The sequence below is a fragment of the Macaca mulatta genome, chromosome 14 (genome assembly GCF_049350105.2).
Source record: "Macaca mulatta isolate MMU2019108-1 chromosome 14, T2T-MMU8v2.0, whole genome shotgun sequence".
Classification (NCBI taxonomy): Eukaryota; Metazoa; Chordata; class Mammalia; order Primates; family Cercopithecidae; genus Macaca; species Macaca mulatta.
In genome coordinates this window covers 1,146,145-1,172,018 of record NC_133419.1, presented here as the reverse complement: position 1 = coordinate 1,172,018, position 25,874 = coordinate 1,146,145, and the positions used below count along the sequence as shown (strand labels likewise).

At 63.8% G+C, this 25,874-nt stretch overlaps 1 protein-coding gene across 1 annotated transcript in view; it reads right to left on the bottom strand.

Annotated features, from left to right (window-relative positions):
• Window positions 1-25,874, bottom strand: part of MUC5B (mucin 5B, oligomeric mucus/gel-forming) — a 40,824-nt gene that overhangs the window by 5,991 nt on the left and 8,959 nt on the right. The window contains exons 15-37 of the mRNA XM_028833012.2: window positions 25,606-25,770; window positions 25,233-25,327; window positions 25,004-25,130; window positions 24,498-24,753; window positions 23,934-23,989; window positions 23,439-23,539; window positions 23,048-23,199; window positions 22,422-22,560; window positions 22,232-22,342; window positions 21,081-21,257; window positions 20,479-20,718; window positions 18,521-18,677; window positions 17,982-18,110; window positions 17,606-17,750; window positions 17,461-17,504; window positions 17,174-17,371; window positions 3,967-16,695; window positions 3,489-3,670; window positions 3,033-3,204; window positions 1,259-1,512; window positions 731-917; window positions 348-573; window positions 65-240 (exon numbers count right to left, since the gene is read on the bottom strand). Coding sequence (XP_028688845.2) covers window positions 65-240; window positions 348-573; window positions 731-917; window positions 1,259-1,512; window positions 3,033-3,204; window positions 3,489-3,670; window positions 3,967-16,695; window positions 17,174-17,371; window positions 17,461-17,504; window positions 17,606-17,750; window positions 17,982-18,110; window positions 18,521-18,677; window positions 20,479-20,718; window positions 21,081-21,257; window positions 22,232-22,342; window positions 22,422-22,560; window positions 23,048-23,199; window positions 23,439-23,539; window positions 23,934-23,989; window positions 24,498-24,753; window positions 25,004-25,130; window positions 25,233-25,327; window positions 25,606-25,770 — 16,218 coding nt within the window. The remainder of the gene's footprint in view (window positions 1-64; window positions 241-347; window positions 574-730; window positions 918-1,258; window positions 1,513-3,032; window positions 3,205-3,488; window positions 3,671-3,966; window positions 16,696-17,173; window positions 17,372-17,460; window positions 17,505-17,605; window positions 17,751-17,981; window positions 18,111-18,520; window positions 18,678-20,478; window positions 20,719-21,080; window positions 21,258-22,231; window positions 22,343-22,421; window positions 22,561-23,047; window positions 23,200-23,438; window positions 23,540-23,933; window positions 23,990-24,497; window positions 24,754-25,003; window positions 25,131-25,232; window positions 25,328-25,605; window positions 25,771-25,874) is intronic.

Genomic DNA, 25,874 nt, shown 5'->3' with positions numbered 1-25,874 from the left:
CACTGACCACACAGGACACTCAGAGAGGCTGAGGAGTCTGGGGCCCAGGGCCGCCCCCACTCACCGCACAGGCCGCCGGTTGCACCTCGCCAGTCACTGCACACTCCCCGGGCACGGCAAAGAGCTGCGTAGGCCTCCAGGCTCTGGCAGGACACCTCGGGGTGGCCCTGGCAGCCGTCGCTGATGCAGGCATTGAAGAATGGGCCCGGGGGCACAAGGTCGTGGCACTGGGCAAAGACCCTGTGGGGCAAAGCAATTAGCACGCCTCAGCCCGGCCCCAGGGAGCTGCCTGTGTGGGGGCAGGCGGGGGTGCCCCAGGGCCTGCAACCCCCGAGGGGAGGACTCACTGGCTCAGCATCAGATCACAGAGTGGCTGCGGCGGGCACGGGCTGGGGGTGGGTTCACTAGACACCGGGGCCGGGGGACTGGCCGTGGGGGGCGTGCCGGTCGGGGCCCAGCAGCCGTCCTTTCTGCTGTCAGGGACCAACCAAGTCTTAGCCATGTCCTTACAGCTGGTGGCAGTGGTTCCGTCGCGCTGGAGACAATCGTCCCTCTGGTTGTTGGTGCAGGTGCCTGCGGGCAGGGTGTCACCGCGGGGCTGGAATCTGGGGAGCCTTTCACAGCCCCCACCTGCCTCCCCCTCATTCCCCTCCCCAGGCTTCCCCTATGCTCACTGGGTCGTCGGGCCCAGCAGCAGCCCTGGCTGGGGCAGGACCCGCCGCCCACTCACCGCACTGGCCCTCGGTGTTGTTGTGGAAGAGGCTGTAGGGCAGCCGGGCCTGGAAGATGTGGCCATCGAAGGTGACGCTCACACCCAGGGCAGGGATGTCCACGCGCATGGTGGTGGTCCCCGTCACAGACACAAGCACGCCGTTCTTGCTGAAACCGCTGCTCACCGGAATTTGGTCAAACAGGATCTGGGGGAATCCGGGGAATCCCTGAGCTGGGAGGCAGTGCCAGGTGGGCTCGGGGAGTGGGGCTTGCCTTTAGGGCTCTGCCTCGACGTGCAGAGACCCCCCTGTATATCCCTCACCCCAAAGCCCAGATCTTCCCTGAGGGCCTGGGGTCTCCCGTTGACTGCATTTAGACCACAAAGTGTGCTCGGCCTAAGGCAGCCCCACAGGCCTTCCCTGCCCCCTGGGAGCTGTCTTGGGCACAGGGCCATCGCTGCGGCACCTGGGTCCCCCGGCCTGCAGTCGGCCTGGCCAAGTGTGGTTGGGACTGGGCCAACACTGTGCCGCCCGCCGCCTGGACTCACCAAGTCCTCCTCCTTCCCATGCACCGTGGTGACGGTGAGGACGATATCCATGGACTTGTAGTGGAGCCTGAGGGCGCGGGAGCAGCTGGCGGCAGCGGCAGAGGCCGCGCAGTAGTGGTTGTCCAAGTAGAGGCTGAGATTCCCGAGGCGTGCGTGGATCTCTCTCATGAGGACATACGTGCAGTTGCCCTCAAAGGTGTAAGAGGTGCCGTCAAAGGTGGAATAGTGGGAACTGCCCCACACACTGCAGATGCCTGCGGGACACAGACGGATGGGCTGGCAGGCTCCTTGGTGGTGCCCTCGCTCCCCAGGCGCCATGGCAGCCAGCGTCACCACCGTGACTGCCGCCTCGGGGAGCCACTGAAGCCCTAGGGCCTCAACTGCCTTGTCTATAAAATGGGTCCAGTGCTTGCAATGGTGTCCCCCAAAATCTATGGCCACCCCAGAACCTCTGCATGTGGCTTTGCCGGGAGAAAGCGTCTTTGCAGATGGGGTTAAGGGAAGCATCTTGAAGTGACATCATCGGGGACTAGCTGGGTGGGCCCTCAATCCAATGACCAGTGTCCCCACAGGAGACAGAAGAGAACAGACAGAGAGGGGAGGCCACAGAGAGACAGAGGCGGGGATTGGAGGGATGCGGTCACAGCCAAGGGACACCTGGAGCCCCCAAAGCTGGGAGAGGCAGGAAGGACCTCCCCAGACCCTCAGCAGGGAGCGTAGCCCTGATCTCAGACTTCCAGCTCCAGGACGGAGAGTGAGTTTCTGCTGTCTAAGCTCCCCAGCTTGTGGTGGTTTGGAACAGCAGCCCTGGGCCAAGGACGTGCGGAGGAGAGAGAACGCCGTCACCTCTTAGCGGCGGGTCCCGCACAGTGATGGAAGCCACTGTTAGGACCCAGGAGACAAAAGCTCCTCTGGGCTCCCACTTCCATCCTGAGCTTCTCCAGGCCCCAGAAGCCCCTGGATGGGGTCCCTTTCAAACCACACAGGCTGATGTGCAGACAAGCTCAGCAACCTGGCCTCCGCTCCCTCTCCTCTGGGCTGTGTCAGCATTTTCAGCCCTGTGGACACAGAGCCTGCACGCTAAGAGCTCACACAGCGTGCACCACTGAGGCCCAAGACAGCATGGTACAAGATGGTTTCCTGAAGGGATGCCACCGATCTGCCAAACACCCCCACCATGCCCCACCACCCCCGCCATGCCCTACTGCACCCCACCATGCCCCATCACACCCTACCGCACCCCACTGTGCCCCACCATGCCCCACCATGCCCCACTGCACCCCACCATGCCCCACCACCCCCGCCATGCCCTACTGCACCCCACCATGCCCCATCACACCCTACCGCACCCCACTGTGCCTCACCACGCCCCACCATGCCCCACTGCACCCCACCATGCCCCATCACACCCTACCGTACCCCACTGTGCCCCACCATGCCCCACCATGCCCCACTGCACCCCACCATGCCCCACCACCCCCGCCATGCCCTACTGTACCCCACCATGCCCCATCACATCCTACCACACCCCACTGTGCCCCACCATGCCCCACTGTGCCCCACCGTGCCCCACCACACCCTACCACAGCCCGCCATGCCCCACCATGCCCGCCACGCCCCACCATGCCCACTACGCCCCACCATGCCCCACCATGCCCACCATGCCCCACCATGCCCCACTGTGCCCCACCATGCCCCATCCTGCCAGCTTGGCTGACGGCACCCTCTGCTCCACCTGCCCCCGGAGGAGTCCCGCGGCTGCCCACGCACTCACACTCGCACTCATAGTGGAAGTCACAGGGCTGGCTCGGGTCGGACACTTTGATGGGCAGGTGCTTGTTCACGCAGGTGACATTGGCCACGGGCTTTGGGTCCAGCAGGGCGACACGGTTGTCACCCACGCACCTGGCCACCGTGCAGTTCTCCAGGGTCCAGGTCTCATTCACCTGCAGCCGGGAACATGCACGTCCTCACCTGGACCGGCTCACGGGACCCATCCCTTGCCCATCCCACCCCTCGTGGCCCACAGCCCCCGGTGGCCACAAGAGCCTGCCTGGGGAGGGCGGCCCCCGTGCTAGCCTGGCCCCCAGACCCTGTGTGCCTCCACCAGCTGGAGCTACTGGCGGGGGGGTCACTGAGTTGGGCCTCAGGGGCTGGGCACTGGCTGTGCCTCCAGCCGACCCAGACCCTGTGCACACAGCAGGGAAGATAGAGGGCAGGCGGGGCCCACCTGCCGGGGAGGGATGGCATTGTCACAGCCAGGGGCAGGGGAGGGCGAGGGCAGCAGGGTGGAGGACGCTGGTGGTGGGGAGGTGGGGCAGGTGCCCTGGAAGCGGTCGAGGTCACAGTGCTGGTTGCACACGGCATAGAATTGGCAGCCGGCTCGGTCTGTCCTATTGTAGATTACTTCCCCTGTGAAGAACAACACCGTAGGAAGATAAGCCACTCCCAGCAACCGGCAAGCCAGCGTCCTGGGGGAGCGAAGGCAGAGGCCACGCAGAAGGGAGCAGCTGCTCCAGGGAGGGACCGTGGAGGTCAGAGACTGAGCGTGGCCAGTGGGGACCAGGTGTGGCCAGGGGGAGCCAAGTGAGGCCAGTGGGAATAAGCATGGCTGGCAGGGAGAAAGCAACTGGCTCCCAGGACAGGCAGACCCAGGTTAGCATAGCGTGCGGGGAAAGGCTACAGGAGCATTATCCACGTCCACTCACCAGGTGAGAAGAACTGTCCAAATGCCCTGCAGAAGCAGGGAGTAGAGAAGTGGGAGCTGGGGAAGTGAGTGGGTCTGAGGGTGGTGAGGACTGAGGAGGACACAGTGGACATGCTGAAGGCTGGCAGGCTGCTGGGGAGCACTGCGGGGGTGTGGGTGGTCCCCAGGGTGGACGAGCTGGGAACCGTGGAGCCAGTGGCTGTGGGCCTGGTGGCCGTGGTGGTCAGCACTTTGGGGGTGCCAGCTGTTCCCACAGTGGAGGAGGGGATGGCAGTAGACCTAGTGGCCATGGTCGTGGTTGCTGTAGTGGTCCGCACTGGAAGGGTGCCTGCAGTCCCTGGGCTGGAGAAAGGGGTGGCTGAGGAGCTGGGCACTGTGGGTATGGTGGCTGTGGAACCAGTGGCCTCAGTCGGGGTGGCTAGAGTGGTCGGCTCTGTGAGGATCCAGGTCGTCCCCAGAGTGGAGGAGGGGGTTGCTTTGGAGCTGGTGGCTGTGGGTGTGGTGGCTGTGATGGTCAACACTTTGGGAGAGTACGTTGTTCCTGGGGTGGAGGTCAGGGTGGCTGTGGAGCCCGAGGCCATAGTTGTGATGGCTGTAGTGGTCGGCTCTGTGAGGAACCAAGTTGACGCCGGAGTGGAGAAGGGCGTGGCTGTGGAGCTGGTGGCCACACTTATGGTGGCAGTGGTGGTTGGTTCTGTGTGGATCCTGGTCGTTCCCAGAGTAGAGGAAGGTATGGCCGTGGAGCCTGTGGCCACTGTTGTGATGGCTGTAGTGGTTGGCTCTGTGAGGATCCCGGTCGTCCCCAGAGTGGAGGAGGGCGTGGCCGTGGACCTCATAGCCACTGTTGTAATGGTTGTAGTGGTCGGCTCTGTGAGGATCCCGGTTGTCCCTGGAGTGAAGGAGGGTGAGGCTGTGGAGCCCGTGGCCACTGTTGTGATGGCTGTAGTGGTCGGCTCTGTGAGGATCCTGGTTGTCCCCGGAGTGGAAGGCGTGGCCGTGGAGCCCGTGGCCACTGTCGTGATGGCTGTAGTGGTCAGCTCTGTGAGGATTGAGGTCTTCCCTGAAGTGGAGGAGGGCGTGGCCGTGGAGCCCGTGGTCACTGTTGTGATGGCTGTAGTGGTCGGCGCTGTGAGGATCGAGGTCGTCCCTGGAGTGGAGGAGGGGATGGCCATGGAGCCAGTGGCCACAGTTATGGTGGCAGTGGTGGTTGGCTCTGTGAGGAATCCAGTCGTCCCCGGAGTGGAAGGTGTGGCTGTGGAGCCCGTGGTTGTGATGGCTGTAGTGGTCAGCTTTGTGAGGACTGAGGTCTTCCCTGGAGTGGAGGAGGGCACGGCCGTGGACTTCGTGGCCACTGTTGTGATGGTAGTAGTGGTTGGCTCTGTGAGGATCCCGGTCGTCCCCTGAGTGGAGGAGGGCGTGGCCGTGGAGCCCGTGGCCACTGTTGTGATGGCTGTAGTGGTTGGCTCTGTGAGGATTGAGGTCATCCCTGGAGTGGAGGAAGGCGTGGCCGTGGACCTCGTGGCCACTGTTGTGATGGTTGTAGTGGTTGGCTCTGTGAGGATCCCGGTCATCCCCGGAGTGGAGGTGGGCGTGGCCGTGGAGCCCGTGGCCACTGTTGTGATGGCTGTAGTGGTTGGCTCTGTGAGGATCCCAGTCGTCCCCGGAGTAGAAGGCGTGGCCGTGGAGCCCGTGGCCACTGTTGTGATGGCTGTAGTGGTCGGCTCTGTGAGGATCGAGGTCATCCCTGGAGTGGAGGAGGGGATGGCCATGGAGCCAGTGGCCACAGTTATGGTGGCAGTGGTGGTCGGCTCTGTGAGGATCCCGGTCGTCCCCGGAGTGGAGGTGGGCGTGGCCGTGGAGCCCGTAGCCACTGTTGTGATGGTTGTAGTGGTTGGCTCTGTGAGGATCGAGGTCATCCCTGGAGTGGAGGAGGGGATGGCCGTGGAGCCAGTGGCCACAGTTATGGTGGCAGTGGTGGTCGGCTCTGTGAGGATCCCAGTCGTCCCCGGAGTGGAGGTGGGCGTGGCCGTGGAGCCCGTGGCCACTGTTGTGATGGCTGTAGTGGTTGGCTCTGTGAGGATCGAGGTCATCCCTGGAGTGGAGGAGGGGATGGCCGTGGAGCCAGTGGCCACAGTTATGGTGGCAGTGGTGGTTGGCTCTGTGAGGATCCCAGTCGTCCCCGGAGTGGAGGAGGGCGTGGCTGTGGAGCCCGGGGCCACTGTTGTGATGGCTGTAGTGGTTGGCTCTGTGAGGATCGAGGTCATCCCTGGAGTGGAGGAGGGGATGGCCGTGGAGCCCGTGGCCACTGTTGTGATGGCTGTAGTGGTTGGCTCTGTGAGGATCCCGGTTGTCCCCGGAGTGGAGGAATGCGTGGCCGTGGACCTTGTGGCCACTGTTGTGATGGTTGTAGTGGTTGGCTCTGTGAGGATCCCGGTCGTCCCCGGAGTGGAGGAAGGCGTGGCCGTGGACCTCGTGGCCACTGTTGTGATGGTTGTAGTGGTTGGCTCTGTGAGGATCCCGGTCGTCCCCGGAGTGGAGGTGGGTGTGGCTGTGGAGCCCGTGGCCACTGTTGTGATGGCTGTAGTGGTTGGCTCTGTGAGGATCGAGGTCATCCCCGGAGTGGAGGAGGGGATGGCCGTGGAGCCAGTGGCCACAGTTATGGTGGCAGTGGTGGTCGGCTCTGTGAGGATCCCGGTCGTCCCCAGAGTGGAGGTGGGCGTGGCCGTGGAGCCCGTGGCCACTGTTGTGATGGTTGTAGTGGTTGGCTCTGTGAGGATCCCGGTCGTCCCCGGAGTGGAGGAAGGCGTGGCCGTGGACCTCGTGGCCACTGTTGTGATGGTTGTAGTGGTTGGCTCTGTGAGGATCCCGGTAGTCCCCAGAGTGGAGGGGGGCATGGCTGTGGAGCCCGGGGCCACTGTTGTGATGGCTGTAGTGGTCGGCTCTGTGAGGATCCTGGTTGTCCCCAGAGTGAAAGGCGTGGCCGTGGAGCCCGTGGCCACTGTCTTGATGGCTGTAGTGGTCAGCTCTGTGAGGATTGAGGTCTTCCCTGGAGTGGAGGAGGGCGTGGCCGTGGAGCCCGTGGTCACTGTTGTGATGGTTGTAGTGGTTGGCTCTGTGAGGATCGAGGTCATCCCTGGAGTGGAGGAGGGGATGGCCGTGGAGCCAGTGGCCACAGTTATGGTGGCAGTGGTGGTCGGCTCTGTGAGGATCCCAGTCATCCCCGGAGTGGAGGTGGGCGTGGCCGTGGAGCCCGTGGCCACTGTTGTGATGGCTGTAGTGGTTGGCCCTGTGAGGATCGAGGTCATCCCTGGAGTGGAGGAGGGGATGGCCGTGGAGCCAGTGGCCACAGTTATGGTGGCAGTGGTGGTTGGCTCTGTGAGGATTCCAGTCGTCCCCGGAGTGGAGGAGGGCGTGGCTGTGGAGGCCGGGGCCACTGTTGTGATGGCTGTAGTGGTCGGCTCTGTGAGGATCGAGGTCATCCCTGGAGTGGAGGAGGGGATGGCCGTGGAGCCCGTGGCCACTGTTGTGATGGCTGTAGTGGTCGGCTCTGTGAGGATCCCGGTTGTCCCCGGAGTGGAGGAATGCGTGGCCGTGGACCTTGTGGCCACTGTTGTGATGGTTGTAGTGGTTGGCTCTGTGAGGATCCCGGTCGTCCCCGGAGTGGAGGAAGGCGTGGCCGTGGACCTCGTGGCCACTGTTGTGATGGTTGTAGTGGTTGGCTCTGTGAGGATCCCGGTCGTCCCCGGAGTGGAGGAGGGCGTGGCTGTGGAGCCCAGGGCCACTGTTGTGATGGCTGTACTGGTCGGCTCTGTGAGGATCCTGGTTGTCCCCAGAGTGGAAGGCGTGGCCGTGGAGCCCGTGGCCACTGTCGTGATGGCTGTAGTGGTCAACTCTGTGAGGATTGAGGTCTTCCCTGGAGTGGAGGAGGGCGTGGCCGTGGAGCCTGTGGTCACTGTTGTGATGGCTGTAGTGGTCGGCGCTGTGAGGATTGAGGTCATCCCTGGAGTGGAGGAGGGGATGGCCATGGAGCCAGTGGCCACAGTTATGGTGGCAGTGGTGGTTGGCTCTGTGAGGAATCCAGTAGTCCCCGGAGTGGAGGAGGGCAGGGCTGTGGAGCCTGTGGCCACTGTTGTGATGGTTGTAGTGGTCGGCTCTGTGAGGATCCCAGTCGTCCCCGGAGTGGAAGGTGTGGCCGTGGAGCCCGTGGTTGTGATGGCTGTAGTGGTCAGCTCTGTGAGGACTGAGGTCTTCCCTGGAGTGGAGGAGGGCACGGCCGTGGACTTCGTGGCCACTGTTGTGACGGTTGTAGTGGTTGGCTCTGTGAGGATCCCAGTCGTCCCCGGAGTGGAGGAGGGCGTGGCCGTGGAGCCCGTGGCCACTGTTGTGATGGCTGTAGTGGTCGGCTCTGTGAGGATCCCGGTTGTCCCCGGAGTGGAAGAAGTCGTGGCCGTGGACCTCGTGGCCACTGTTGTGATGGTTGTAGTGGTTGGCTCTGTGAGGATCGAGGTCATCCCTGGAGTGGAGGAGGGGATGGCCGTGGAGCCAGTGGCCACAGTTATGGTGGCAGTGGTGGTCGGCTCTGTGAGGATCCCGGTCGTCCCCGGAGTGGAGGTGGGCGTGGCCATGGAGCCCGTGGCCACTGTTGTGATGGCTGTAGTGGTTGGCTCTGTGAGGATCGAGGTCATCCCTGGAGTGGAGGAGGGGATGGCCGTGGAGCCAGTGGCCACAGTTATGGTGGCAGTGGTGGTTGGCTCTGTGAGGATCCCAGTCGTCCCCGGAGTGGAGGAGGGCGTGGCTGTGGAGCCTGGGGCCACTGTTGTGATGGCTGTAGTGGTTGGCTCTGTGAGGATCGAGGTCATCCCTGGAGTGGAGGAGGGGATGGCCGTGGAGCCCGTGGCCACTGTTGTGATGGCTGTAGTGGTCGGCTCTGTGAGGATCCCGGTTGTCCCCGGAGTGGAGGAAGGCGTGGCCGTGGACCTCGTGGCCACTGTTGTGATGGTTGTAGTGGTTGGCTCTGTGAGGATCCCGGTCGTCCCCAGAGTGGAGGTGGGCGTGGCCGTGGAGCCTGTGGCCACAGTTGTGATGGCTGTAGTGGTTGGCTCTGTGAGGATCGAGGTCATCCCTGGAGTGGAGGAGGGGATGGCCGTGGAGCCAGTGGCCACAGTTATGGTGGCAGTGGTGGTTGGCTCTGTGAGGATCCCAGTCGTCCCCGGAGTGGAGGAGGGCGTGGCTGTGGAGCCCGGGGCCACTGTTGTGATGGCTGTAGTGGTTGGCTCTGTGAGGATCGAGGTCATCCCTGGAGTGGAGGAGGGGATGGCCGTGGAGCCCGTGGCCACTGTTGTGATGGCTGTAGTGGTCGGCTCTGTGAGGATCCCGGTTGTCCCCGGAGTGGAGGAATGCGTGGCCGTGGACCTTGTGGCCACTGTTGTGATGGTTGTAGTGGTTGGCTCTGTGAGGATCCCGGTCGTCCCCGGAGTGGAGGAGGGCGTGGCTGTGGAGCTGGTGGCCACAGTTATGGTGGCAGTGGTGGTCGGCTCTGTGACGATCCTGGCCGTCTCCGGAGTGGAGGAGGGCGTGGCCGTGGACCTCGTGGCCACTGTTGTAATGGCTGTAGTGGTCGGCTCTGTGAGGATCGAGGTCATCCCTGGAGTGGAGGAGGGCATGGCTGTGGAGCTGGTGGTCACAGTTATGGTGGCAGTGTTGGTTGGTTCTGTGAGGCTCCCGGTCGTCCCCTGAGTGGAGGAAGGCGTGGCCGTGGAGCCCGTGGCCACTGTTGTGACGGCTGTAGTGGTCGGCTCTGTGAGAATCCAGGTTGATGCTGGAGTGGAAGAGGGCGTGGCCTTGGAGCCAGTGGCCACAGTTATGGTGGCAGTGGTGGTTGGCTCTGTGAAGATCCAGGTGGTTCCTGGGGTGGAGGAGGGGTTGGCCGTGGAGCCAGTGGCTGCAGTCATTGCGGTTGTGGTGGGAAAAACTTCAGTGATTCGAGTAGTCCCTGTAGTGGAGGAGGGAATGGCTGTGGAGCCCGTGACCACTGTTGTGATGGCTGTAGTGGTTGGCTCTGTGAGGATCGCGGTGGTCCCTGGAGTGGAGGAGGGGATGGTCGTGGAGCCCGTGGCCACTGTTGTGATGGCTGTAGTGGTTGGCTCTGTGAGAATCCAGGTTGACCCCAGAGTGGAGGAGGGTGTGGCCTTGGAGCTGGTGGCCGGGGTGCTGGGGCAGCGGCCGTAGTTGCAGCAGAACACACGGATTTCGTAGTTGAAGCACATCTTGAACTTCCCCACCTGCTGACGGTTCCTGCAGACCAAGCCGAAGTCCAGGCTGCATTCCACGACCTGGCCCAACTCCCGCAGGGGGACACCAGGCTGGGCCTGGGCGCGGCACTCGAGGCCCAGGGGCTGCTCACAGACGGCCCCTCCAGCCGCGCGGATGTTGGAGTAGGTCTCCAAGTCCCCGCCAGAGGGCCCCGACATGGGGTAGCTGTAGTCCAGCCAGTCTGACCAGGCACACTGGGGCTCACAGCCCGTGGACACCACCGGGGTTGTGGGGGCCGATGTGGGGCTGCTGGGCAGCAGGGTTGAGGTGTGGGTCTTGCTGGTTGTGGCCGTGGCCGTGGTCCTGGAGGTGGCCGTGGTGAGGCCCGGGGTGGTCTTCCCTGGAGAAAGGGGTGACTCAGTGGTTCTGCTGTGAGTGTGAGGACTGGACAGGGCTGGAGTCGAGTGTGGGGTGGTACCGGTGGTTTCTACTGGGGTGTGGGAAGTCACCGTGGATGGCTCTGTGATGTGGGTGGTGCCCGAGGTGGCCACGGAAGTCCGGGCTGTGGGTACCGTGCGGGGACTCTCGGGGAGCTGGGATCGCCCATGTGTGGTGGCCGTGGTGGACAGCACTGGGGGTGTATGGGTGGTCCCTAGGGCAGAGGAGGGAGCCACTGTGGTGCTGGTGGCTGCAGGTGTGGTGGCCATGGTGGTCAGCGCTGGGGAGATGGGAGTTGTCCCTGGAGTGGAGGAGGGGGTGGTGGTGGAGCCTGTGGCCATGATTGTCGTGCCCGTGGTGGCCAGTGCTGGGGGTGTACCAGTGGTCTGTGGGCTAGAGGAGGGTGTTGCCATAGAGCCAGTGGCCACAGTTATGGTGGTGTTGGTCAGCACTGTCGGGGTGTGGGTGGTCCCTGGGATGGAGGAGGGGGTCACTGTGTAGCTGCTGGTTGTGGGTGTGGTGGTTGTGGTGATAAGTGCTGTAAGGGTGCTTGCAGTCCCTGGGCTGGAGGAGGGGGTGGCTGTGGAGCTTGTGGTGATGGCCATGGTGGTCAGCACTTTAGAGGTGTGAGCTGTTCCTGAGGTGAGGAGGGTGGCCGTGGAGCCAGTGGCCTGGATTGTGGTGGCCGTGGTGGTTAGCGCTGTGGAGGTGTGGGTGGTCCTTGGAGTGGAGGAGGCGTGGGCTGTGGACAGGGTGGCCGTTGGTGCGGTGGTCTGTGCTGTGAGGTTCCAAGTGGTTCTCAGGGAGGAGGATGGGATGGCTGTAAAGCTGGTAGCTGTGGGTGTGGTGGCTGTGCTTGTCAGCACAACTGGAAGGGTGGGTGCAGTCCCTGGACTGGTGGAGGGAGTGGCTTTGGAGCCAGTGGCTATGGGTTTCGTGGCCATGGTGGTCAGCAATTCTGAGGTGGCAGCAGTTGCTGGGGTGGAGGAGGGGGTGACTGTGGAGCTGGTGGCCACATTCGTGGTCAATGTTGTGGTTGGCTCTGTGAAGATCCAGGTGGTCCCAGGAGTGGAGGAGGAGGTGGCTGTGGAGCCGGTGGTCCCTGGGGTGGAGGAGGGGTTGGCCGTGGAGCCAGTGGCTTCAGTCGTTGCAGTTGTGGTGGGAAACACTTTGGTGATTTGAGTAGTCCCTGAGGTGGAGGAAGGGATGGCAGTGGAGCCCGTGACCACTGTTGTGATGGCTGTAGTGGTTGGCTCTGTGAGGATCGCGGTGGTCCCTGGAGTGGAGGAGGGCATGGCTGTGGAGCCCGTGGCCACTGTTGTGATGGCTGTAGTGGTTGGCTCTGTGAGGATCCCGGTTGTCTCCAGAGTGGAGGAGGGTGTGGCCTTGGAGCTGGTGGCCAGGGTGCTGGGGCAGCGGCCGTAGTTGCAGCAGAACACACGGATTTCGTAGTTGAAGCACATCTTGAACTTCCCCACCTGCTGACGGTTCCTGCAGACCAAGCCGAAGTCCAGGCTGCATTCCACGACCTGGCCCAACTCCCGCAGGGGGACACCAGGCTGGGCCTGGGCGCGGCACTCGAGGCCCAGGGGCTGCTCACAGACGGCCCCTCCAGCCACGCGGATGTTGGAGTAGGTCTCCAAGTCCCCGCCAGAGGGCCCCGACATGGGGTAGCTGTAGTCCAGCCAGTCTGACCAGGCACACTGGGGCTCACAGCCTGTGGACACCACCGGGGTCGTGGGGGCCGATGTGGGGCTGCTGGACAGCAGGGTCGAGGCACGGGTCTCGCTGGTTGTGGCCGTGGCCGTGGTCCTGGAGGTGGCCGTGGTGAGGCCCGGGGTGGTCTTCCCTGGAGAAAGGGGTGACTCAGTGGTTCTGCTGTGAGTGTGAGGGCTGGACAGGGCTGGAGTCGAGTGTGGGGTGGTACCGGTGGTTCCTACTGGGGTGTGGGAAGTCACCGTGGATGGCTCTGTGATGTGGGTGGCGCCCGAGGTGGCCATGGAAGTCCGGGCTGTGGGTACCGTGCGGGGACTCTCAGGGAGCTGGGATCGCCCATGTGTGGTGGCCATGGTGGACAGCACTGGGGGTGTATGGGTGGTCCCTAGGGCAGAGGAGGGAGCCACTGTGGTGCTGGTGGCTGCAGGTGTGGTGGCCGTGGTGGTCAGCACTGGGGAGATGGGAGTTGTCCCTGGAGCGGAGGAGGGGGTGGTGGTGGAGCCTGTGGCCGTGATTGTCGTGCCCGTGGTGGCCAGTGCTGGGGGTGTACCAGTGGTCTGTGGGCTAGAGGAGGGTGTTACCATAGAGCCAGTGGCCACGGTTGTGGTGGTGTTGGTCAGCACTGTGGGGGTGTGGGTGGTCCCTGGGATGGAGGAGGGGGTCACCATGGAGCCGCTGGTTGTGGGTGTGGTGTTTGTGCCGATCCGCCCTGGAAGTGTGGGTGCAGTCCCTGGGCTAGAGGAGGGAGTGGCTGTGAAGCCCCTGGTTGTGGTAGTCAGCACTTTGGTAGTGTAAGCTGTTCCTGGGCTGGAGGAGGGGGTGGCCATGGAGCCAGTGGCCCCAGTTGTGGTGGCCATGGTGGTAAGCACTGTGGAAATATGGGCAGTCTCTGGAGTGGAGGAGGGTCTGGCTGTGGACATGGTGGCTGTGGGTGTGGTGGTCTGTGCTGTGAGGGTCCAGGTGGTCCCCAGAGAGGAAGAGGGGATGGCTGTAAAGCTTGTAGCTGTGGGTGTGGTGGCTGTGCTTGTCAGTGCTGGAAGGGTGGGTGCAGTCCCTGGACTGGAGGAGGGAATGGCTTTGGAGCCGGTGACTGTGGGTGTTGTGGTCATGGTGGTCAGCACATTTGGGGTGGCAGCAGTTGCCGGGGTGTGGGAGGGGGTGGCTTTGGAGGTGGTGGCCATGGTTGTGATGGTTGTGGTGCTCAGCACTTTTGGGGTGTGAGCTGTTCCTTGGCTGGAGGAGGCGGTGGCCATGGAGCTGGTGGGCGTGGTCATGGTGGCTTTAGTGGTTGGCTCTGTGAAGATCAAGGTGGTACCACCCAGGGTGGTACCGGTGGTTCCTGCTGGGGGGTGGGAAGTCACCGTGGAGCTGGCAGCCACAGTTGTGGTGGCTGTGGTGGTCAACCCTTTGGGGCTCTGAGCAGTGCTTGAGGTGGAGGAGGGGGTGGCTGTGGAGCTGGTGGCCTGGGTTGTGATGGCTGTGGTGGTCAGCACTTTCACAGTGTGAGCTGTTCCTGGGGTGGAGGAGCGCCTGGCTGTGGTGCCTGTGCTCCTGGGTGTGGCAGCCGTGGAACCGGTGCTCATGGGTACGGTAACTGTGGATCCGGTGCTCGTGGGAGTGGTAGCCGTGGATCCGGTGCTCGTGGGAGTGGTAGCCGTGGATCCGGTGCTCATGGGTACGGTAACTGTGGATCCGGTGCTCGTGGGAGTGGTAGCCATGGAACCGGTGCTCATGGGTACGGTAACTGTGGATCCGGTGCTCGTGGGAGTGGTAGCCATGGATCTGCTGCTCATGGGAGTGGTAGCCGTGGATCCAGTGCTCGTGGGAGTGGTAGCCGTGGATCCGGTGCTTGTGGGAGTGGTAGCCGTGGATCCGGTGCTCGTGGGAGTGGTAGCCATGGATCCGGTGCTCGTGGGAGTGCTGGCACAGTGGCTGTCATCACAGCACAACAGCCGCACATGAAAGTTGTGGCAGTACCACAGGGGCCCAGACTGGTCACGGTTCCTACACACCAGCCCAATGCTCACATCACACTGCACCACCTGCCCCAGGGCCTCCAGGGGTTGGTTGGGCTCCTTCTCAGAGCGGCACTCAATGTCCCATGGATGCTCGCAGAAGGTATGGCCAGCAGAGCGGATGACCCCAAAGGTCTCAAAGTCCCCGCCATCAGGGTCAGAGCTGGGGTAGTCCTCATCAAACCAGTCTGTCCAGGTGCAGCGAGGCACACAGCCCGTGCTGGGAGATGGGGGGCCAGAGGGCAGGGTCGTCCTGATGGTGGGCCCAGAGCTGGAAGTCCGCAGGGTTGTGTGCACACGGGCGGTCACCACGGGGGACGTTGTGGGGGTGCTGGTCACAATTGGACTGGTGGGCATGGATGGAGCCTGGGAGGTCTGCTGCTCCCTGGTAGGGAGGAGGCTGGCGGTGGAAGGTAAAGGGGCAGAGGGACTGGGGAGGGACACCCTCTCTGTGGTCTTGGAGAAGCTGGGGCCAGTTTGAGTGGTGGCCAGAGTTGAGGATCCTGTTACTGCTGGTGACTTGGTGCTCCAGGTTGCAATGGCTGTGGAGGCAGTCACTGTGGGGCTGGTGGCCCCCATGGAGGTGAGTCTGGGTGCCTGTGTGGAGGAGGTGGGCGTGGGGGCGGCTGTGTGGGGGCAGTGGCTGTAGTCGTCACAGCAGAGCACACGCACATTGTAGTTGAAGCACATGTTGAACCTGCCTGTCTGGTCCTCATTCTTGCAGATCAGCCCCGTCTCCAGGCTACAGGTCAGCACCTGCCCGATCTGGTCGATGCTCACCTCGGGGTAGTTCTCCGCCCGGCACTCTATGCTCTTTGGTGCCCAGCACATCTTGCCCCCAGCAGCCCTGATGTTTTCAAAAGTTTCCATGTCCCCGCCTGCGACCCCTGAGGTTGGGAAGTCCACGTCAAACCACTCTGTCCACTCACACTTCGGTTGACAGCGGGTAGTGCTATGGCTAGTGGTGGTCTCAGTCAAGCGGCTCAGTGTCGTCTCTGTCCTGGGGGTGCTGGTCTCGGCCTGAGAGGTGAACAGTTCGCTCGAGAGTGTCGGCGCCAGGCTCGTGGTCAGCGGCTGTTTGGAGCTGGAGCTGGCTGTGCCTGTCAGGTGAGCTCTGGAGGTTGCCATTGTCGTTGGGGCTGGCGTGGGTGGCTGTGAGGGACGCCATGTGCCCGAACTCCCCGTGGTCCCTGGCAGGACTGAGTGTGTTGGAAGGTTGGATGTGGCCACCCCTGGGACAGTGGGTTCTGTGGAGCCTGCAGGAACCGTGGGGCCTCCTGTGGTGGCTGTACCAAGGGTGCCCGTGTATCTGGGGGATGTCAGTCCTTTTGAGAGGGTGGGGACTGCTGTGGTGCTGGTCACCCCCAGGCTACTCGTTGACTGCAGTGTTGAGAACAGGACCTGGGTGGTGGTGGTGGTGGTGGCCGTCTCCAGCGATGTGGCCGGTGGTGGGGTCGTGGCTCGTCCCCTGCAGTGGTCGGCGCTGCAGCACAGGACCCGGATCCTGTAGTTGTAGCACATCTTGAATATGCCCTCCTGCTCCCAGTTCCTGCACACCAGGCCGAAGCGGACGTCACAGTGCACCTTCTGCCCTACCTGAGCCAGGGGCCAGTTGGGGAAGCTCTCGGCCTGGCACTCTATGTCCTTAGGCTGCTCACATAAGTGCCCTCCTGCAGCCCTGATCTTATCGTAGGACTCAACGTCCCCTCCAAGTTGTTCAGACTTGGGGTAGTCCTCATCAAACCACTCTGTCCACTGACACCGGGGCTGGCAGGTGGTGGTACCTGGGGCCAGGGAGGTGACCGTCGTGGGGCCTGAGCTGGACCCAGTCTGTGAGGTGAGGGCTGCTGTTGACCGGATGCTCGGGATCACCCACAGGGTGGTCTTTTCGGTTGCTGTGGTCTGGGTAGGGGTAGGCACAGCAGGCTCCGTGCTGGCACTGAGGGAGGGCTGGGGGCTGGTGCCTGGGGCCAGGGAGGGGCCACAGGGCACGTATTCACAGCAGAGAACCCGCAGCTCATAGTCGTGACAGAGCGGGGGGCTCTGCTGGCTGTTGGCGCACATCAGCCCCCTCACGCGGTCACAGTCCACCTGCTGGCCCAGCTCTCCCAGTGGCATGTCGGGAAGCTGCCCTGCCCGGCACTCGATGTCGGCTGGCACAGGGCACACCTGGTACCCTCTCTGCCTCAGGTTTTCAAATGTCTCGAAGTCTCCGCCTCCCAGACCAGGCTCTGGGTGGTGCCCGTTGTACCAGCTGGACCAGCGGCAGACCTCGCGGACACACACAGTGGAGACTGGGAGGGCCGGGCCTGCAACGGGTGTGGGAGAGGGGTCCTGGCTCAGCATCCTCCAGTCCTGGCCTCACAAGGTGGAGGGGCCCCAGAGGACCCTTGTCCCAGGGCTGGCCCTGCCCCTGTGGGATACTGGGGACCCCAGGTGCCTGCCTTAGCCTTGGTTAGAGCCGTTTCTATATGAGGGACTGGAGCCTGGCAGCCTGGCCTTGAGGGAGTCGGCCAGCTGGGATAGGCCATGCTGAGGGATGGGACGGAGTCTGGGAAAGCTTTACTGCCCCCCTGGGTTATCCCATCAATCATCGTGCAGAGGCTTCCTGGGGAGCCCCTGAAGACACGCAGGGTGTTGTGGGGGCTGTGCACCCCTAGACAGAGCTCGGCAGGTCAGTGGATTGGGACTGTTGCTACCATTCAGGGCACCTGCATCAAGAGCCCAGGGGTTCCCTCCTTGTCACCCAGACATGACCAGGCCTCAGGAGAGCCAGGCAGGGCTTACTTGTCGTGGAGTGGGGGACCCAGCTAGTGGTGAAGGTGAATGGCGTTGTGGCCGGAGTTCCAGGACATGCCACAGCCTTCCTGACGATGGTGCCGTTGCTTCCACAGATGGCGATCAAACAGGCACCAAGCCCATCGGTGGTGTTGTAGATGACGTCCTGGTAGCCGTAGGTCCTGTCCTCATAGGTGCAGGTGCAGGCTGGGGATGGACCCAGCAGAGTCACCCGGTGCCTTCGAGCCCCTGGCCCCGGCCCTCACCACTCCCCCACCCCCCTGGCCCTTCCTTACCCTCAAGGCTGTGAGCGCACTGGATGCCACTGGGCGTGCAGTTACTGGGGGTGGGGGAGAGGTGAGCTGAGGGCCTGGGGGGCAGCCTGAGGGGCCTGCTCCCCAGCCCTGCACCCCCAGCGCCACCCACTCCCCACCCCCTCACCAGCTCTGGCAGTTCTCCGCTGTGGGGACTCTTGCGCCAACGTCATAGTAGTTTCCATCCCTGTCGTAGCAGCCACACTGGGCCACGCACTTCATCTGGTCCTCATTGAAGAAGGGCTGGCTGGGTGGGCACGTCGGGTAGCAGCCTAGGGCCGGCAGAGTGAGCAGAAGACTCACCAGGGCCCTTAGGTCTCTCCAGCCAGGGGCGCCATGCTGTAGGGAGTAGCCGCCCCCTACCAGCCAGCAGGGGCCTGCCCCCAAGGCTTGCATTGTACAGTTTAAGGGAGCCTACACCCCGTCCCTGGGGAACCCCGGCCCCCCACATACACTCGGGACCCCAAGGATAGGAGGCTCCATCCAAGAAAGGTTCCCCTCACCTTCCAGGCCAGGCAGGTCCACCAGGCAGTGCCCACTGGGGTTCCGGCAGGTTTTTAGGCAGGGTGCCCCGCAGGGCTGGTAGTGCCACTCACAGCCCCCGTGTGGGTTGTAGAAGTCACAGAACAAAGCTGGGGCACAGAGGGCGGAGGTTAAGGAGGCGCCCACCGGCCCTCACCCTTGTTGTGAAGGGCAGCCCCCACCCCGGGTGTGGGGGCCGGTGTCCCCAGGGCCAGACCCAGGCTTGTCCCTGACATGCAGGGTCTTGGGCCAGGTGGTGCCTCACCTTCCCCTCACTCCCCAGCCCTGCCCTTGGAACTCCTGTCCCCCAGGAGCCATCTCGTGCTGGGGTGACCTGTCTGGTGGTTTTGCACAGGTCTGTCTCTGTGCATAGGAACGTGTGCACTCACATGGAGGCACATGCGTGTTGGATGTCTGTGTGCGGCTCAGGCCCAGGTCAATGCACCTACAGAGGCTGCCACACCTCCTCCCCCGCCCCGGGTGCTCCACCCTTCAGCACCACGGACAGAGCCCGACTCACGGCAGGTGTCCGGAGTCCGCCAGGACACACACAGGCCCGCGTCGTGGCAAGCCTGGGCGTAGGCAGCCACAGCCGTGCAGAAACACTCGCAGTCACCACCCGAGTCACAGGCACACGCGTCGTTCACGCAGGCCTCGTAGTACTTGGTGGAGTCAACCTGGGGGTGAGGCCAAGGTGCAGCTCAGCTGGGCCAAGGTCCCCCCAGGCCAGGGGGCGGCTGGCCCAGGGCCAGTTGCTGGAACCATTTGTATTTCAACACCCCCCATGGCAGCTCTCTGAGCTCCCTGACTCCTGGGTTCTGGAATACCTCAGAGCATGCCCCAAATCGGAGCTGCCCCAGCACCACTTCTCCAGCCCACCTGTGCCCTTTTCCAGCTATATCCCTGCCCACCTGCCCAACTGTACACCTGCCCACCTATGCACCTGCCCATATGCCCACCTGTGCACCTGCCCATCTGCCCATCTGTCCACCTGCCCACCTGTGCACCTGCCCATATGCCCACCTGTGCACCTGTCCATCTGCCTGCCTTCACATGTGCTCTTTGGATGTTTCTATCACGTGGATCTGGTCATGTGGCCCACAGGTTTCAAACCCACGTGGAGGATAGCACCCCTGCTCACCCTCTGCCCTCACCCCCACCTCCCTCCGCTGCAGTTGTACTGGCCTCCTTTCCACTTGGGGGCCTTCCCTCCAGCCGACCCAACCCCATGGTGACCCCCACCCAGGGCCCTCCAAGTCCGAGTATCCAACCACCCAGTGCCCACCACACTGCTGTCTCCTCTCGAAGCTCTATGAGGGTCGGCCTTGTCCCCTGGGGTGACGAGGGGTCACTGGGGTGAGCCCAGAACATGCCAGGCTCTTCCAGGCACCCAGTGAACGTGCACTAAGGAAGGAGCGGTCACTTCCTTTCCAGACCAGCCACGTAGGGAGCTGAGCTGTGAACCTGTCCTGACCATTGGGAGCTGCCTGCTTCCTCGAGGCAGCCCACACCCCTTCCAGGCCCCATCTGAACCTGGCTCAGCTTTGTCAGGCCACAGGACCTTCCAAGGGGACACCAGCTGCCTTCTCAAGAGGGCAAGCGGCGGCCAACATGAGAATCTTCAGGGCCTCCCACGAGCAAGTGTGCTCACTGCTGCCCCTATGCCAGCCCCTCACCTCAGCTCCTAACCGCCATGCTGTGTGCCTAAGTGGGCACTCAAGTCTTCCTTAAGATGACAGGAAACTGCTTTTTGGTTTTTTGGTGTTTTGTTTTGAAACAGAGTCTCACTCTTTTTGCTTAGGCTGGTGTGCAGTGGCGCGATCTCGGCTCACTGCAACGTCCTCCTCCCGGGTTCAAGTGATTCTCCTGCCTCAGCCTCCCGAGTAGCTGGGATTATAGGCACCCACCACCACACCCATCTAATTTTTGTATTTTTAGTAGAGACAGGGTTTCACCATGTTGGCCAGGCTGGTCTCGAACCCCTGACCTCAGGTGATCCACCTGCCTCAGCCTCTCAAAGTGCTGGGATTACAGGCGTGAGCCGCTGCGCCCAGTCAGGAAACTGCTTTTTGGAAGTCTCTGCTTAAGGCTGATCTGTGATTCCTCCCGGGCTGGGCGGGGAGCCAGGCTGGCGTTCCAGTTTGTGCTGAGGATTGGGCAGGTCTAGGGATCACAGAGGAGGGTGGCTGGGGCCACATCGAGGGCTACCCCTCCCTGAGAGCCTCTGGGTGCGGCTGAGGCTGTGGTCAAGGGAGTGGCTGGGAAACAGCCGAGATGGCTTCGTGCCAGGGGCAGGAGGCACAGGTGCGGGGCTGATGAGAGATCCAGACTTGGGACCTGACATCCAGGACCGTGTGCCGTGGGACATGGTCAGACCCTCCTTGGAGCCCTGCTGTGTGCCCAGAAGACCCAGTTCTCGGCGGGAAGGAAGCAGCTGCCGTCCCCACCAGACCCTGCCTGCCAAGACCAGAGCCCCACCTGGGAGCGGCAGGCGGCGAAGGTAGGACCGTGGAGGATGCTGCACTGCTTCTGGGCCCAGGACTTGCGGAAGGGGTTGGCCGTGCAGGGGTCCTTCGGCGCCAGGGCGTCTGGGCAGGACGGGGAGAGCTTCCAACTGTTCCCAAACTCCAGTGCGTCCCCCACCACGGACCGGCTACGCGTGGCAAAGTCATTGATGGCATGGTCGTCGAAGTTCCCGCACAGGCCGCAGACCCTGCCCTGCAGAGGCAGCAAGAAAGTGGGGCCCTGGAGCTGGGGCCACAGGCACCCGTGGGAGGCAGCACAGAGCCTGCCCTGGGGTCCAGAGCCCTCGGGGGATGGAGGGAGGACAGCCGGTTCCCCAGGCAGTGCCCGGTGAACTTGCAGGGGACAGGTGTGCAGTGGATCTGTGCGTGGGCTGCCGGGTGGCACCTGCTCCCCTGTAAAACCCTCTGCCCACTGTGGAGGCCACAGGCAGGGCCCTCACCAGCCAGGCTCATGTACCCACAGGTCAGTGAGTCCCACAGGCCCCACCAGGCACTGGGGTTTCTCTTGCTGTGAGAGGGTCCTGCAGGGCCGAGGAGTGCACGGCCCGAGCTCACCTTGTAGTCCTGGTGCAGTCGGATGAACACACTGGTCTTCCGGTCCCAGGACACAGCCATCCCGCGGGTCTCGATGACCAGGAAGATCCCCATGTAGCGGATCTTGTAGGGCGGGTCCCCGCCCGGCCCCCTCGCCACTGCCTTAAAGGCGCCCTCCTGGAGGATCAGCTCGTAGCTCTGCAGGGGAGGCAGAGGCGGCCAGAAGCTGACCCTGTGGCCCCCGGGGAGGGGCCTGAGACCCAGGGATGCCCCACCCAGTACAGGGCCCTGCAGGTGCGCACGGGCTCTTGGCACAAGGGGCTGTCATTAGGAACGAGCTGGGTCCACGAGACCCTCAGCGGAGGTTTGGCAAGAGGCTGGCCAGGAAGTGCTGGGAACAGGGGCTGCCTGGGAATGCTGGGGCCGCACGGGAGCAGCAGAGGCCGCAGTGGGCCGGCTCCATCCCACCCTGCTCCCTATCCAGCCCTGCATGCAGCCCCCACACCCTCACGCCAGCCTCCCCGATCCGCTGTGGTCCTCAGCCCCTCTCGCCATGTGCAGGGAGTGTCCCAGCCAGTGGCTCTTTCTCTCGGGGAGCTCTGGCCCCCCTTTGCTGGGGTGGGTGTCTCTGGGTGTGGCAGGGTGAATGGTGGCTCCTGAAAATGTCTGTCCACATACAAAGTCCCAGAACCTCGGCCTGGGGCCTCATTGGGAGAAAGCGTCTCTGCAGATGGGATTGAGTGAAGCATCTTGAAATGAGGTCGTCCTGGACTACCTGGGGGGCCCTAAATCCAAGGACCAGTGTCCTTACAAGAGACAGAAGAGAAAAACAAAAACAAAAAGAGAAGACAGACACAGACACAGCGGGAGGTCACAGGCAGCCGCAGCCCAGGGACGCCTGCAGCCCATGAAGCTGGGAGAGGCAGGAAGGACCTCCTCAGACCCTCAACAGGGAGTGTGGTCCTACCCGCCTGGATCTCTGACTTCCGGCTCCAGGACTGAGAATGCATTTCTATTGTCTAAGCCCCCTGGTTTGTGGCTGTTTGGAACAGCATCCCGGGGCCAGGACACTGCTGAGAACCTGTGGGTGCAGCTGAAGCCTCACGAAGCTTCCCTGGGGGCCGGCTCGCTGGCTGCAGGGTCAGGGGGCTCACAGCCGGGGCCGCTCTCACCTCCACGAAGAGCTTGATGGCCTTGGAGCAGGTGGTGCCGGTGGTCCCACAGGGGATGTTCTCGGTGACGATGCGGAAGGTCCCGTGGGTGGCGTCATCCCCACAGTAGTCCTGGGCCAGGAAGAGACAAGCTGCTGGCCGCGGGCCGGAGCATGCCCAGCCTGCAGGAGCGGGCGAGGGGGCGGCGTACCTGGGCCAGGATGTACTCGCAACTGCCTTCAAAGCTGTAACGCTCGCCATCAAAGGTGATGAAGTGGCCATCCCCGTAGGCCACGCAGGTGCCCAGGCAGAGCCGGTGGCTGCACTCCCACCTCCGGTTCCTGCAGGTGCTGTGAGGGGCCAGGGGCGGTGCCTGCTCACAGGGGCCTGCCCTCCTGGCCTTCCTGAGACCCGGCACCCAGGCCTGTGCAGGTCAGCACACGGCCTCAGCCTCCCCAGGCCCAGTCTGACCCGTCCTCGGTGGAAGGGGTGGCGTTCCCCACTGTGAATGCAGGGCACGCAGCCTCACCAGGCTCCTGGTAGCACCACTGGCCCTAGGCCACCTTCCAGAGGACGCACAGGATGGCCCATGGCTTTCCCAGCAACTCTGTCTCCTGTTATGACCCCATCTTGCCCTGGCCAGCTGGCCCCCTGCCCTCCCCACCCACTGCCCTCCCTGCTCCCTTCCCTCCCTGCCCGCTGCCCTCCCCACCCACTGCCCTCCCTGAGCCCTTCCCTCCCCGCCCGCTGCCCTCCCCACCCACTGCCCTCCCTGAGCCCTTCCCTCCCCGCCCGCTGCCCTCACTGCCCGCTGCCTCCGAGGGACCCACGACCCACCAGGTGTTGCAGTCGACCCTGATGGTGTCTCCAGGCTTGTAGGTGGCCTCGTTGTGCACGCAGGGGCAGTCCTCCTCGGCGATGCAGCCCCCACTCCCATCTGACACCAGCCCCGGGGGACAGACACAGCCGGACACGCAGTGTGTGCTGAACTGTGGGGCCCAGGCAGGTACCAGTCAGGGCCGGACACCAGGGTAGGCAGATGCCACTCACCCTCTGGGACAGGCGCACCCAGTAGCCCCCAGGGCAATTCACGGGCCGGGGCGGAGCTTCCGGGTGGGTAAGTGTCTCCAGGACCACCAGATCCCTGGGCTCGGGAGCTGGGAAAGCTGGGACCCCTTCCCTGCCCACCCCTCCCTGAAGCACGGGACAGCCGGGGCCAGGAACTCACACAGCCCACGTCCAGCGTGTGGCAGCTTCGGAGGCACTCGGCCCCAGGGGTGCCCGCCAAGCTGTTGCTGCAGTTCAGGTACACCATGGGGGCCACACACCCTGGGGGCAGAGCTTGGTGGGAGGGGTTCTGGGGAAGGGCAGCCCTCGACTGACCCTGGGCAGCCCTGAGCCTGTCCTGCTGGCCAAGCTAGCAGCCCCCGAGCCAAAGCTTCCATGAAACCTGCAGCCCCCAACCCCAGGACACCCCGGCCACACTGCGGGGCAGAGACCCATTGGCTCCTCTGTCCCTGGCGTGTCGGGGCATGGGTGCCTGTGGCAGAGCCCAGGTGAGGACTGACCTGGTCCGGCAGGGCTCAGGTGGGGTGGGGCGAGTCGGGGCGAGGCGGGGCGGGGCTGTGCGTGGCTGTGCGTGGCGGGGCGGGGCTGGGTGGGGCGGGGCGGGGCTGGGCGGGGCGGGGCGGGGCTGGGCAGTGTGGGGCGGGGTGCCATCTACCTGTGCTTTTCTGCAGAGAGGCTCCCAGGCAGCTCAGCTTCCCACCCTCACACGAACTACAAGAGATGGACGGCCCGGCCTGGACCTGCCGCCCTCACCCCACAGACCCCACCCCCAGGCTCCCGAGCACCCACAGAGCGCTGGGCCTCCCCAGCCTGGCTTCCTCCTCGTGAGACCGGACAGTGCCTGCCACTGTTCGCTGGGAGGCGCGTGGGTAAATACACACAGGTGGGCGACAAAGCAGCCAGGACCCTGCGGTTAGCAGCAGCCTTTGAACCCAGGGTGGGAGTGGGGGCCACCCACCTTTCCTGGCAGGGGCTGCTGTTTGGACCCAGCTGAGAACAGCCAGCAGGCGTCCTCCCAGGGCCACCTCCACTCCTGGCCTCTTTCCCAGCCGGGAATTTTCTCTTTAGAATGTGCTGGGTCCACCCTGCGCCGCCCTCCCCAGCCTGGCCCCTCGTGTCTCAGAACCCTCGTGGGGAGGCACAGAAGCCTTCGGGGAGGGCGGGAGGTGGCTTTGAGGAGCACTCAGGGACCTGCTTTCCCCCCTGCCCAGCCCCTTACCACACAGCGCCTTCGTCGTGCACGACCTCTCCAGGAGCCAGCACGGTGCCGTGAACGTAGCAGGGGCACTCCCGGGCGGGCACACAGGCGCCCGTGTCATTGAGGAAGGTGCCCGTGGGGCAGGTGCAGCCGTCCACAGGCACAAAGGAAACGCTGCAGGTGACGTCGGCCTCACTCAGGCCTCGGCAAGTCGGCTGGCAGGCGTCCACCACGTAGGCATAGCTCTGGGACTTGGGGCAGTTCTGCATGTACTTGGCTATGGTCGGTGGGGCCAGGGAGGACAGGTCAGCGGCCGAGCAGCCTGGCCAGCCCCCGCCCACCCCATCTTCAACTCAGCATCCCTGTCTGTGATGTGGTGATCGCAAGGATACAAGGTTCTTGCGAGGCTGGGATGAGGAGGCACAAAGCTCTGGGCTGAGAACCGTGTGAGTGACGGCTGCTGCCGGCCAGGGTCCCCCGCACCCCACGCAGCGTGGACACATCCCCCCTCCAGTGCAGGCACTCACTGCAGACGCCGTCCCTCCAGCCGCTGAGCTGCACGCCCTTGGCGGCACAGGCGTGCACATAGGAGGACAGCGCGGCGCACAGGCAGTCCTCGCTCCGCTCACAGTTGCAGGTGTCAAACAGGCAGTTCTGCGGAGGTGGGCGGGCGTCGGGGCGTCAGGGACCCCAGCCCGCCAGGGCTCCCCCACCCATCCCACCCAGGGGTAGGGATCTGGCCTCACGGCCTCTTACCGAGTGGAAGGGCTTGGGGTTGATGACGGAGTGGCAGCGCGAGAAGGAGCCGGTGGGGTCAGTCAGGCGTGAGCACCAGTGCCGGGCGTAGTTCTCTGTGGGGAAGACCCGGCCCCATCTCCATGCCCTGCCACAAAGCCCACACCCCCAACACACAGGCCTGCACCCCCTCAGCCTGGGGAACAGTGAGCTGGAATTTGGGGCTTACCTGCCGCGCCTTGGGGGATTCTGGCCGCCTGGTCCCAAGCACCTCGTCCCGATGCCTCCCACCCGCCTCCATGGGGTCCCCAATCCCACCCGTGGCCCAGGGGACAGGAAGGTGCTAGGTGGCACTTGAGCCTGGGGTGACTGTGGGGGTGGGGGCCAGGAGTACCATTCTCCACACTGAGGGAGCAGGGGTCCTCAAAGCTGTTCCTGGCACTGGCGCAGGCGGCCTGGGCCTTCCAGGTGTTGGCGAAGGCTGCGCCTGTGGCCTCCACCACCCCACTGAGGGCTGCGAAGTCGTCAGCCTGGTTCTGGTTGAAGTTCCCACACAGGCCTGCGAGCCAGGGTTGGGGGATGTCAGCAGCCGCGGTTGGGCCCACCCGGCTCCCGCCCCTGCCATCCCTCCAGGCACCACACAGGGTGGAACGGCTGGGAGCT